This window comes from Brassica napus, chromosome C9 (genome assembly GCF_020379485.1).
Source record: "Brassica napus cultivar Da-Ae chromosome C9, Da-Ae, whole genome shotgun sequence".
Lineage (NCBI taxonomy): Eukaryota > Viridiplantae > Streptophyta > Magnoliopsida > Brassicales > Brassicaceae > Brassica > Brassica napus.
Genome location: NC_063452.1, coordinates 1,318,927 through 1,332,747, shown reverse-complemented (window position 1 = coordinate 1,332,747; position 13,821 = coordinate 1,318,927). Strand labels below are relative to the sequence as shown.

The 13,821-nt window shown below is 34.9% G+C and overlaps 2 protein-coding genes and 1 non-coding gene across 3 annotated transcripts; all 3 read right to left on the bottom strand.

The window, feature by feature from the left end:
- Positions 1-856: 856 nt before the first annotated feature.
- On the bottom strand, positions 857-2,240 carry LOC106394333 (ubiquitin domain-containing protein 7SL RNA2). The gene has a single exon (XM_013834905.3). It carries the CDS (start codon positions 2,105-2,107, stop codon positions 857-859), a length of 1,251 nt encoding a protein of 416 aa, XP_013690359.2. The 5' UTR covers positions 2,108-2,240.
- A 41-nt stretch (positions 2,241-2,281) lies between these two features.
- Positions 2,282-3,730, bottom strand: BNAC09G00320D (ubiquitin domain-containing protein 7SL RNA2). The gene has a single exon (XM_013836208.3). It carries the CDS (start codon positions 3,042-3,044, stop codon positions 2,439-2,441), a length of 606 nt encoding a protein of 201 aa, XP_013691662.1. The 5' UTR covers positions 3,045-3,730; the 3' UTR covers positions 2,282-2,438.
- Positions 3,731-3,937: 207 nt separating this feature from the next.
- LOC106392271 lies at positions 3,938-9,155 on the bottom strand. The gene is made up of 7 exons (XR_007329178.1): positions 8,529-9,155; positions 5,573-5,715; positions 5,380-5,497; positions 5,185-5,304; positions 4,993-5,108; positions 4,761-4,915; positions 3,938-4,645 (listed from the first exon to the last, which is right to left on the bottom strand). It is a non-coding gene; the product is annotated as an RNA demethylase ALKBH10B (transcript).
- Between the last annotated feature and the right edge of the window lie 4,666 nt (positions 9,156-13,821).

The window sequence follows — 13,821 nt, the reverse complement described above, 5'->3', positions numbered from 1 at the left end:
TTTATCTGATTAAAAAAAAAAAAATTAAAAACCGAACCAATCGCGGGCCGCCACGTGTCGTGGGCCCGCGAAATAGTGTAACAAACGGACCAAACCCGTTTCTTATTTCGCGACATTTGCAGCCGGTTTTTATGAAAAGTGTGGGGTCCCCTTTTAAAAAAACTCATTAGATCCTGCGTTAAAAGATGGCCTTACATTCTCTCTTTTTTTTTTATGTAAAGAGATACCCATCTTGAGGCAGACTTGGAGACCTTTGATATAGGCTTGATTGAAAATGATCGTGGTGATATAATATGGGTGTAGTAGTTTGGTGAACAACTCATGAGCATTATTGATGAGAATATATGAAATTTTTTAAAAGTTTTTGATTGTAACTTCATACACACGGTATTAGTGTGTAGTGGGTTATTCAGTGTGATATTTGGTTTTAATTTGAAGAACGCAATAAACTTCAAGAGAAAACTGAAAACTATAAATGTTCAGGAGATTTCAGAAAGTAGAGCTTAACTTAAAGGATCATTGATCTTTACTGAATTTGACAGTAATAGAGATTTCTCAGCTTGATGAAGCACTTGATATTTGCTGTGATTAGGGTTATTATGGTCAGATGATACTTGTGGAGGACGTTACGACACTGTTTGACATCAAGATCGTCTCGAAGAGATGTCATCTAGACCAAACAGAGAACTTTAAGTGTTCAAAAACAACATCAAGTCTCTCTTCTTTCAGCTCATATAGGTAATTACATGTCTTTTTTTTAGCATATTTGCACAAAGATGTGAAACAAAAAAAAAGAGAGAGTAAACTTTGAACAAAACAAAAGCTATAAGGGGAAAGAGGAGACTTGCACAGAGAGTTAACGACGATATCTTTGATTAACTCGTCCGTCTTTGGTAACATATCCTGGGAAAACCTCAATCGTGTCACCGTGAGCTACACCGTTCCACAAGAATGTCTGATCATCGTCCAACACGTTCTGTTTGTGTATAAAGAAGTACCCTCCTTGAGGTAGCTTTAACTCGTTCCTCTCTCGAAGCTTCTCCAGCTCTTTCCTTAGCTCCTCAACGTTCTCATTAGCCATCACACTAACAGGAACCTTACTCACAGGCTCGTTATCAGGTGAATGTGGCAACACCATTACTCTCAGTCTCTGCGGTGGCTTTCTGAACTTCCTCACCTTCTTCACAGGCGAATCTGGAACGTTAATGACCTCTTTCATCAGTGGAGCCTTCTCGGTTTGAACCACTTGACTGCTGCTTAAAACCCTACCAGGCTGCTCCGTATGAGACGCTTGTTGCGTGTTCATCAAGGTATCTTCTGTTGTGCCCTCGGACATGAAACTTTTAATGTTAGCGAAATCTTCAGTGGACAAAGGAGGATCCTCACCGAAAAATGTGTCTCCAAACGGTAATGTAGACTGTTCCGTGTGAAGCACGTTACTGAAACCTTCTGTTGGCAAAGGAGGATCCTCACCAAACAATAAGTCTCCAAATGTGTTTGAGGGTATTGTAGACTGTTCCGTGTGAAGCACGTTACCGAAACCTTCTGGCAAATGAGGATCGTCACCAAAAAATAAGTCTCCAAATGTGTTTGAGGGTATTGTAGACTGTGCCGTGTGTAACACGTTACTGAAACCTTCTGTTGGCAAAGGAAGATCCTCTCCAAATGTGTTTGACGTAGAAGACGGCTCACTTTGCAGCAAATCTTGTCTCGCCATCATCGCAGACCGTCCCAGAGATTGCTCCGGTTGATCAAGCATCTCACGGAAGATGCTCCTCGCCATCGCAGACCAATCTTGAAACTGTCCGAGCGAATCTTGAACGGGAGCTAGAGATTGCTCTGTTGGCTGTGGCTGAAGCACTTGGTTGTCGTCTTCTTCATAAGGTAAGTCGAGAAGGAGAAGGAGGCGAGAGTTTGCGACGATGTTACATGTATTGAGATCAAGATCGTCGTTAAGAAGAGGCTCGCCGTTGTGGGTAAGGGTTTGCATGCAAACAGGGATGCCTTGAGAGTTCTCGATCTTGTTTTTGATGTCTAACACTTTATCGTTGAGGTTCAGCTCGATGTCGAACGTTGAGCCATACGTAGTGTCTACGGGGACCAGCATAGCTGCTATCAATGGTGTTTTAAGATCAATAGATACTGATGAAGAAGAAAGAGAGCACAGAGAGAGAGAGAGCGAGAGAAAGAGGAAGTGATGATGATATAACTAACGTTTTCTTTAAGCAAATTTGTTGTGTACAAAACAGTTTATTTTCTTTTTAATTAATTTAACATTCATTCAAAAAAAAAAATTAGAAATTGCTCATACATAATCTTTTTTTTTGGTGTATTATGAAACATGACATGGTCGAAACGCAGTCTCTTTGGGAAAAAAAAGATAAATCTGATTTTAATATTGTTTACACCAGAAAAAAAAAAAGATTACATCCGAACCATTAAGAGCCACCGGAAACACTTCCATCGGATAGCTCAATTACATCACCAAGTTCAACACGGTGCCACCGGAATGACCGGTCATCGTCCATTACATTCTTCTTGTATATGAAGAAATAGCCTTCTTGAGGTTGAGGCTTGTTTAACTCAAACCTCTGTTGAATCTTGGCCAGCTCTTTCCTCAGCACTCCAACGTTATCATCTACGTTCACCTCCACTGGAATCTTCGTGGTCCCCCATTTCAGCACCACCATCGTAACCACCCTCGCCTTCTTTTTCTTGTTGTTGCTGGAATCTTGATTACAGTTGTCGATGATCTGTTGTTCTGTTGAGTTTGGCGGCTCGGGTTTGAGCTCTTGCTTGATGCGGTTTTTGTCGTTGTTACCAGGAGAAGAGATGAAGAGATGGAGGCGAGAGTTGTTGAAGAGATCACATTGCTCGATATTGTGATCGTCTTGAAGAACCTTGCCTTGGAAGACAAGGGTTTGTGTGGGGACAGGGATGCGTTGATACTTCTCGATCTTCCCTTTGATCTCTAGAACCGTATCGAAGTAACCCACTTCAATGGAGAATGATGAACCTCTCTGAGTCTCGAAGATCAGATCCATTTGTGTATCAGTGGAGAATGAGGAAGGGTGGAAAAGAAAGAGATAAACTAACGACCTATTTATATATAGTTCTGAGTTTTTGTGATATAGTTTCCTTGTAATGCTTTGACATGGGATATATTTATTCTATTCCTTCTCGTCTCTGGCCAAGAAAAGAATTATATTGTTTCCGTTCTTGAAATATGTAATCGAAGATACAAAATATGCGTTCTGGTTATTGGTCAATGGATACATGAACTTTCCATCTTTGGAACAGTCAATTCAAGTGAGTGTTTATGGTTTTGGAAATGTATTTTTGCAAATCTTGAAATATGCATATAGTCTCACTTACTATAAGGTAACACGAATCACATAGTGATGCTTTAATGTCTCTTTGTTTAATACTCCCTCCTTTGTTTAATTGTATACGATGTTTTAGAGAATTTTTTATTTCAACTTGGCTGATGTTTTCGACTTTTGGTGTAAATTTTATTGACTTTTATATTTTTTTTCTGTTGGTTAAATTGTGGTTATATAAATAGTCAGTACTCTTTTTGTTCCGAAAAAATTAATGTTTTAAAAAAAAATTATGTAAAAACATAGTTTTTACATTTTTTATTATTTAATGATAAATTATATATTTTTAAAAAAAATTGTGTTTATTGAAATTTTATTGGTCAAAGTTTTGGAAAACCGTTAAATACAAAAAAGAAACAAAATTAATAGCGTAAAAATTCTAAAACGTGCATCTTTTTGGAATGGAATAAATAGTATTATAGAAAATTTACAAAATTAAATATTTTCTTATTTAATTCGTGTGTATAAATGTCAAATAAGAAAAACAGAGAGAATAAACGATAACACCAATCACATAGTGATTTTCTTGTATGCTTTTGTTCAATGAAGGCAAGATCTTGAGAATATAGACTGATAAATAAAATAGTACACAAAAACAAAAACAGAAAAGAACACATGCCTCTTGAGATTTAAGAAAACTTTAGTTCTATCTATAAACCCTGAGTTAAAACCTAAACTGAATTCGAAAGAAAGAAAAAGACAGGAACAAAAGAGAAAGAAACAGAACATGGCTTGAGACATGTGACCAGATCGAAGTGGCTTGGCTTTAGGCTCAGGCTCCACCTACACTGATCACAGGCTCAGAGGTGGATTCTCCAGCAGGAGAAGAAGCAGCAGCAGGAGGAGGAGGAGGAGGAGGAAGCAATCGCTTCTTCTGTGCGCGTGGAGGCAAATGCTTCACATGTTTTCTTGAGCTAGCTGAGGCCCATGGTAAGAAAACACCGGTACCATTACCGGTTCCCATCACACTGGGACTTGATAGTACCATTGGTTGAACCGGTGGTGGTGCCATTATGACCATTGGTGGAAGGACTCCGAGTTTTGGCATCATTTCAAGTGAATGATCATAGTATGGAGTTGGTGCCATTGGGTAGTGACGTGGTTGTTGTTGCCACATTGTCATTACACCATCATTGTGAGGACTGTTGTGGTTGTTTATCTCAGGACGTACACGAAAGAATGTGATGCTTACTCTTTTGGTTTGTGATGGGCACATTACATGCCTTGCCATGTCTGCACTGTTTCCTCTCATCACCAACAGAGATCTACAAAGATCAGGTTTCAGCAACGTTAGTAGAGATAAAAATAAAAAATAAAATAAAAAATAATAACACTATTTTTAAGTGAAGAAAGTTTTTATTTTATTTTATTTTTACTTACCCTTGTTTGAGAGGAAGAGTCAAAGGTCCTCTGAAGTTGCCTTCATTGTCACTAGAGAGAATACGTCCAAAGGCCATTGTTGATTCAGAGAGGACAAGAGTGGAGATTGGTTGTTCAAGATGAGGTGGTTTCAAGAAAGGCTGTGAGTGTTCACCCTGCAGACAAGAACATAATCCTAAACGTTAATTCAAAGTGATAATAAGATTGTGTGATCAATGTAGATATCATTTACCTCTTCAAAGAAGTTGATGACGCAGCCGTTTGGTCTCTTGTACTCAGGGATGAGTCTCCATGTGATAAAATGATCAATGACACTCTCAAGAAGTGGTGGAATTGGCTCTATGTTAACTGCAAACCAACAGATTCTCAACCACTTACATCAAACCATTTAGACCGAGTCCTGTAGATCAGAGTGATTCCTTACCAGAGTTGTTGCTGTCGTTGGTGTTTTCATCCCTCGCATGGCTAAAGATTGGGACACCAAGCTGAACCAGCTCTCTCTTGTTCCCCTTTATCTGCTTGTTGAAGAGGATAAAGGTCTCACCTGTATTCATTTATCATGAGTAAGCACCAGGAAAAACTCTTTAAAAAGTCATGTGATAGAGTAAGAAAAAGTCACCTGAAAGCTTCCCATTTTGGCCAGCTTCTCGGAGATCAGCAACAAGGTCTATCAGCTTGGTTAACTCCTCTTCTTTTAGTAACTCTTCATACATCTTTAGTCCTTTCACAACATTCACCTGTCCAAAAAGTTTCATTCAAAAGTCAGTTTACATTTCAAAAGTTCCATCAAAAGATTTCATCAAACCACTCACAGTGTGGCCTTTCACTTGCTCCTTGGCTTGGAAACCTTTGATAGGTTTGATCTCAGATGAACGTGCATCACAATCTTCATGGTTCTGGCATATAATCTGTGGAGTATCCGCAGCAGCAGTATGGTGAACATCCTGATGAGAACCTATGTAACAAAACATAAAATTAAAAGTTTTTGGTTAACTAATATGATACACTGACACTTGTCTAAGTTGTCTTTAGTGAGAAAACGATCAACTAGTGAGTAAAGACAGTTTCTTCATCTCTCATGGACCATTCTAGAACTTATAGTTTCTCCTTGTCTTGTAAAGTGTATCAGAGAAAGTCAGAGATTCAATGAAGAAGACAAAGTTACAAATTCAATGTGATCTTTTGGCTTTAGTGAAAACACCATCGAACTAGAGTAAAAACAATTTTCTTCTTTTAGTCCAATGCATGAACAATATCATCATGGACCATTCTATGAACTTATAGTCAATGTGAATCTGACACTGGGATCCCAATGTAGAAAGACAAAACTACGAAGTCTATGCCTTGGTGCACGTGTCTCATTCTATACGTTACCTAAACTTCAACTTTCAACATGAGTGAATAAATACACACACATCACGATAAAAAATCCCAAGACTGGTAGACAGGTCAAAAGATCTCTTAAAAATAAAATAACCTTTTTACACTGCATGGCCGTGAACAAAAAGCAAAAAAAAAAACTGACTTTTCATTAAATAAGCAGTTGTTTATTTAAAAACGAATATTAAAAAGGTGCTTTACTTTAAAAATGTCACTAAATATATAAATTGAATATAATCTGATTGTTCATAAAAGTTATAGAATAGTTATAAAATTGTATAAAATATAAAATACCTTATATTGTAAAACAAAAAATACTTGGATCCTTTTTTATGAAATATAAAAAATATATTAAAAAAAGGCTGCTCGTGAGGCGTGAAGGATTCGAACGTTCAGGAGAAAAAAGAAAAATAAAAGAAGGGCGGCACGAAAAATCGTGGGGACCATGATTGATGACGACCTAGTTGTAACTAGATCCAACGGCTGCCAAGAGCTCCCCATCCGGAAAGAGAAATAAAAATACAAAACGCAATAAAAATCATCACACGCGAATCAATGTGAGATTGATACCCCTTTGATGCGTTTTACAGTTACATCAACACTGCAATGTTCGTTTAAGTGTCGCGCGACCTGCGACTAAGATTACGTTCGTTTATGTGTCGCGCGACTTGCAACTTGCGACCTGCGACTAAACATGCGACCTGCGACTAAAACTATGTTCGTTTACGTGTCGCGCGACCTGCGATCTGCGACCTGCGACCAGTCGCGCGATCAAATTTTTCTTAATTTTTAATCGCTGTTTTTTCGGGCGACTTAAATGGGAACCCGCGACTGGTCGCGCGATCAGTCGCGCGACATCAAAACAAACAACAACCTGCGACTTGCGACTTGCGACCAATCGCAGGTCGCATGTTACGCGACAGCAAAACGAACAACAACCTACGACCTGCGATCAGTCGCATGTCGCAGGTCGCGCGACATGTAAACGAACACGGCATAAAGCAGCAGAAGACAACAACAAAAATGGTTGCTACCACTTGTGTACTTGTACACACAAGCCACTTACATTGAGAAACGGGAATCCTAATCTTAAAAAAGCGAAACGTTTCAAAACGACTGCGTTTTCTAGTTCTTTATCTTCTGAAAGTCAGAGACTTTTCAAGATTATGCTTTTCGAACCTGTTTACAACAGATTCGTCCTTTTGTACGATTCTCAATCTCATCAAAGTTGTCTTAAATTTTTTTTTTTTAACACTGGGTACAATTTTATTTTATTTTATTAATGCAAAGGTCTTATCGTATTATCAGTAACAAAAATTTCAAGAAATTAACTTACGCACAAAGCTAAAAGTAAACTTTTTCAAAAGAAAAGCTAAAAGTAAACAAATTAAATAATAAAATAATAAAACACTTCCTCGGTTAAATTTGTCTCAAATAATAAAAATTTAAAAGGCTTTCTTATGTATTTTATTAGCATTAAAATTATTCTTAAGAAATAATTAAATTTATTAAATTAATAATTTACTAAAATAATTAGGTATAAAATATTGTATTTATAATCGAATTTTAATCTGTTTTTAGTGTGTCCATACGCTATAAAATATTATTTTGAAATATAAGAATTAAAAGAGAATACAATCTCTAGACTACAAAAACCGCTTAATATACCAACAAAAAAATTCTTAATAAATTATAATTTCTTTTGTAAATGCGTTACACGTTAATATTTTTAAATCAAAGTATAGCGTAAACTTTACTTTTTAGAGAAACCCCATTAGTCATATTTTCTATTTTTAAAAAGAATCAAGTATATTTTCATGGTATTAGCTTAACGATTTGATAGGGGTTTAGTGTTGACGGAGAAAAAACAAATTTTTATTTCTTTACGGAGAATCTGGTTATTTTAGTAAAAAAAATGTTAATGAAAATCGGATCCATGCCATAAATGTTGCAATAACATCTGATTAAAAATTCACAAATTATGAATCTAATAGTCAAAATTTTTTAGAATACATATCGGATCCAGGTGAGGGAAACACGTACTTGAATCTTGAAACTTGAATGAGTCTGAAAAAAACATTTTTATTTCTTATAAAATTAAATATTCGATTTGTTTCTTTACTAAATATAATTTATTCAAAAAATACTTTTTAAAACCTATTCCCACATTTTAATGGAGTTTTTTTCTGTCGTCACCAACCACAGAACTAGTTTGCTGTGTACAGAGAATCAAATGACCAAACTTCAAAGAATATGCTTTTATGCAAAAAAGGAAACACACGAAAAATAATTAAAGACAGAACTAAAAAAAAATTAAGACTCAGATTCAGATTAAAGCTTATGAAAAAAACTCAAGTCTATATAGGGAAAGTTTTTACTGCTACTTACCTGAATCAGTGATATCACTACTCGGAGAATCGTCTTCAACGTCTCCGTTAAGTTCATTTTCCGTCAGCTTCTCGCCGTTAAAACAAACGCTCTTCATCTCCGCCGTCTCTGTTCGGCTCTGTTTCAGATCCTCCGCCGTCTCCGTTTTCATCTCCTCCACCAGATCCTCCGCCTTCTTCGCCTCCAGTTTCTGAAGCTCGATCGCCACCTCCGCGATGGAGTGATACTTCTGCATCTGGAGAACGGGGATCCAGTTCAGGCGCCGGCGATGGATCGCGGCGAAGACGGCGTCGTACTCCGATCCGGGAACAGCCTCCCTGAGATGCGAGCACACGGCGTCGATAATCGCGTTGGCGGCGGCGAACTCGCCGCGAAACCACGAGATCAGCGCGTCCTTCCCCTGTCCGTCGGAGACAACGGCCACCGGCGTCACCGTCTTCGCCGCCGTCGCGAAAGGAGAGGCTGATCGATCTGTTTGGCGTGATGGCGTCACCGCAATCGTCATCGGCATGCGAGGAATCTCGGTTGTTTTCACGGCGGCGGGAGCAGGAGAAACAAACGGGTGAGAAATGCGGGTCGGGTTGCGTCGGGCCGGGTCGGGTCGATGCACATGCAGTTTATAATGAAGAAAGGTTTTCGCTGGTGGGGATCGTTCCAATATATATTGGAGCAGCCGGGGAAAGAGATCTGTACAGGTGGGTGACGTGACGTGGCGCTTTCTTAAGGCTGACGTGGCTAAGTTTATGGCGCAGAGTTTTTATAAATTGGGGACAAAAAGGGATTAATATTTTGGTGGTTATTTTCTTCCATCTATTAAATTGGTATTAAGAGATTGCGATTTACTAGAGATAGAGATTAATTTAAGACTGATGACAGTTAGCAGATTTACTTGGGCAATACTCAAAGGGATGTAAGTGGTTGTACATTTAAAAGAATAAAAGTTTAGTCAAAACTCCAGTTATTCAATATTTTGGTAAAAATATATACAAACAAAAGGAATACTAATACATTTAAATTCTTTTTAAAAAAAATTATACTAAAAACTGTTAATACTGTTTTTTGAAATTTTGAACGTAAAAAATGATGTAAAACACTTATCCAGTGGTAATATAATTAGATAAAATAGTATTCAAAAAATAATTTTATAGTTAATTTATACTCCTTCCGTTCTTTTATAATAATTGATGTTTTAGGAGTTTTCACACAAATTTAAGAAACTAACATAATGCCTATTTTAACCTTTATACATATTAATTTACTCCACAATATTAATACGACAGCTCATACAAAAAAGGTAAAAGAAATCAGTTTATCTTATTTGCTGTCTAAAATTCTGGAAACGGCAAGTATATAAAAACAAATTAAAATTCCTAAAGCGTCAATTATAAAATAACGGAGGGAGTATATTTTAATTTTTTAAAATATTTAAATATTGAAATGATCCTTTATATCATATTATTGTTTTATTTTGTAAATTTATATTTTTCTTAATAACTTGTTGTTACTCTATTTTACAATCTTGTCGGTTTGAACTAAAACTTTAAAAATCTCAAATTTGTAAAACCTAAAATTTAGTACACATTACTTATCTATGATTTAAGTTTACTCTTAAACAGAGTCGATCCTCATAAGAAAGTGGCCATGCACTAACTTATGGCCTATACAAAATGATAGAAAACTAAACTTTTGTTAGCACATCAAATTCATTTTGATATATGATAAATGCCTCTTTAAATCTGTGCCTAAAAAAAAATGTCAGGGGCAACATTATTACTAAAAAATTGATTTAATTAAGAGTTGGCCAAACAAGTATATTATATTAATCTGTTTTAAAAGAGTCATGTTTCTTAAGTTCTTTCAAAAAAACTTAAGTTCTTTCAAAAGTTGTGACATGGCTTACCTTTTTGGGTTGATGTTAACGCACAATAGTTCATTGGGATAGAAAGAGGCAAGAATAACGAAAGGACGGCCAAGAGCTAAAGAGTTATCTTGTCCATGTTACACAAATGACCTTATGTAACCTGAATTAGTCGCATTTTGATAGGCAATTTTCTCTTTTCACTTTCAACGAGTTTTTAGAAGGGCATAATCTAAATATAGTGTCGAACATGCTGAAATATGGTACTCATATTTTAAAATAATTAACTAGAACTTGATCCACGCGTTCAGGTATTAACTTATGTTTTTAGAAATTGATATTTATTTTTCCTAATTATTGATTTATATTATAGATGTGTCGCCATATTCAAAATATTCGGATTGAAACGGATCATATAGTTATTTTTGGTACAAATATTCGGAATCCGTTTCAGATATATTGGTTATTTAGATATTTTTAGGTTTTTATACATCAGAACCAAACTATCTAAACCGACTCAATTCGAAACCCACACATAAATTTATAATATCCAAACGGGCCTAGTTTCAAAACCCCCAAAAAATCTGATATCCGAAAGAAACAATCCGTAGTGCACATTCCTAACTGATTCTGTAAACAAATAAATATAGAAAGAGTTCTTTTTTTATTTAGTAAAATAGTTATATGGTGTAAAAGATTAAGTGACAATATATGTAATACATTTTTATTATTTTGATCTAAGTTATTATTTTGTTCACATAAATTATGTCTTTGAATTATGTGTTTGATTACGTAGTTTTTCACCGATTAAAACTAAGATAAAAAAATAGTAAAACAGAATAAACCGATTTTTTAATCATAAGCAAAATCGGATTATTTTACATTCTTTATTTTTATAATTGGTATAAAATTAATTTGATAAACTATTAAATAAAAATTTGCGCTATTATCATTATAGTAATATAATTAATGATATAATGTATTGTTAAAATAATATAATTAATGAAGTTGTTAAACTAAACGAGAAGTGGAATAACAATTAATGTAATAATGTGTTGAAAGGAAAGTTTGTTCTATTTGTAATTCAGTTTTAATATTATAGATGATATATTCATTTTCACAGATTGTTAATGAAATATAAAACTTACATATATGATGATAATTTATCTAATATCATCTGTCAAAAAAAAAATTGTGGGTAAATATGATTAGTTCTTTTAATCATATTTTTCCCCACATAAAATTTTGGTAGATGATATTAGATAAAATATTAGTTCTTTTGAATACTATTTTCTCTGCTTTTCTATCAATGTGTACCATAACAACTGCACCACTGCTTCAGCTGGTATTGCAAAGATGATATATAGAGACGTCAAACTCGCAATCTTTTCTAGGAGTAAACTGAAGCAATTCAAACCTCTCCTGCCAAGCTGGATCCTCTAAGATGTTGGGCAACCAACGTTAACTTACTCTGCCTTGTTTTTCCTTTATTTTTTGCCTTGGTAGAGTAATTATAGATTGCACTTATTGTAAAATCTGAACATCATTTATATGATATTAACATTCTTAGCAAAAAATATATAAAAATAATAAATTAACTACTTACTAGTGAACTGTATATATAAAATGTACTAATAAATTGATTGTTCCATGTTTAAGTGTTCTTTAACTTTACACCAAACCAAAGTGGCAAACTCATGAGTCATGATTTCAAGGACCATGTCCATGAGGCCCGTGGAAGATGATCTAAGAGATGACGTATAAAATAATACAAATCAAATTGATTTGTATATATGTCCAAGATATTAACTAGTCTAAAGACCTTTTACTATTGTCGTTGTTCTCATTTGACCTTTTCCTTTGTTTACAAGTCAATCGACTAACAATGAAAAAGTCCCTTCTACGTGATTAATTATAATATTTTATGACATTATGTATCACAGTTACATTACACGATTATAGTATAAAAAGAGAGAAAGTACTTGGATTCTTATAACATTTCTGATTAAGGCCAAAATCTCTAAATATCCAATATAAGATGGTTGACAAAAGTAATAATTGGATTTAGTGGTAATACTAATTACAACATACCCATAAGGAGCAAAACGTTATGTAGCATTGTCAAAAAGCTTCGAGAAGCAATGAATGATGGGTTAGAAACAACGAAATGTACACTTATGGGACCCGAATGAAAAGTCTACAATTTCGTGGGGGGGAGGTGAAAACTGGCCCTACGTCTTCCAGATTTGTGGGTCGCATGAACATCTCCACCCTCTAAGATCAGTAGATTCCCCTTTCCACTACCTAAGGCACAAACTCAAAAGAGAGCATGGGGTTAACCACGAACCCTTGGTGACCCCTAAAAGTGTTGCTCATTCTATTCATAAGAAGTTTCTAGTCATGGTTCACGGAGATATATATACATGTAAACTTTAAGACCGTATGCAAGTTATTATCACATAGCTTTACTAAATAAATTTCTTAATAGCTTTTTCTGGTATTATATATGGTGCAAAACCCAATTAATTTGAAAGTGGACAACGTTGTTGAATACAAATACACTATGTTAAACATTTTAAGTGAAGTTTATAACCAACTAGTCCAAGAACAACACTCGGATCGACAAATAATTATGCATGTACAATATCCAGGATCCTCAATAGACAGATTGTTTACGCAGCACATGAATATAACAAATGCTTATGTCCACGACATTCTTGAACCTCGGATAAGTTTTGCATTTTATAATTTGAAAGAAATGGTAGCATTTTGAAACCAAATTTCTCTGATGTAACAATTTTTAAATCTTAAACACTAGGCCAATCGTTTCCACCAAATTTACATATCTAATACATATTTCTTATTAAATAATTAATCATATAAATCTCTTACATATTAATTTATTCATTCGTTAGGAAATAAAGTTTCTTTTTCTTAAAAGAATATTGTTACATGTGTTGGACTGTAATGAGTTTTTATATTCTTCCAACTTTGATCGGAGTTTTGCTCTCTAAATGAAGTAAGTCTTTGAGTAGCCTTTTCTCATTAACATACATATATCAATAATTTAAACATGTCGAATATGTGGATATCGCATTATCCGTGTGTATATAGAGATACCCCCCTTCCATGTGAGAAAGATGGTCCAACCAAGTAAAAGCTAGCATGTATATTTGTTTATCATGAACCTTTACAAACAATTATATAACTTATTTTATTAATCATTAAGTATTGATTGGTGTAAAGCTTATAATTATTATTATTCATGGAATATGAGCCAGGCTCTACAAGAAGAAAGATAGAATAATTTCTCTCTTTTTGCAAATTGCTAAGAATAATTTATCTCGAGAATGAGGAATCAAAAGATGACTTTTTCACTTTATCAATTTATCTCGAGTTTGTATGTAATATGTATATAAATTTTCAAGTTGACAG

What these genes read in the sequence shown, in the direction of transcription:
- LOC106394333 (XM_013834905.3), bottom strand. Translation starts at nt 2,107, where the DNA reads ATGCTGGTCCCCGTAGACACTACGTATGGCTCAACGTTCGACATCGAG.
- BNAC09G00320D (XM_013836208.3), bottom strand. Translation starts at nt 3,044, where the DNA reads ATGGATCTGATCTTCGAGACTCAGAGAGGTTCATCATTCTCCATTGAA.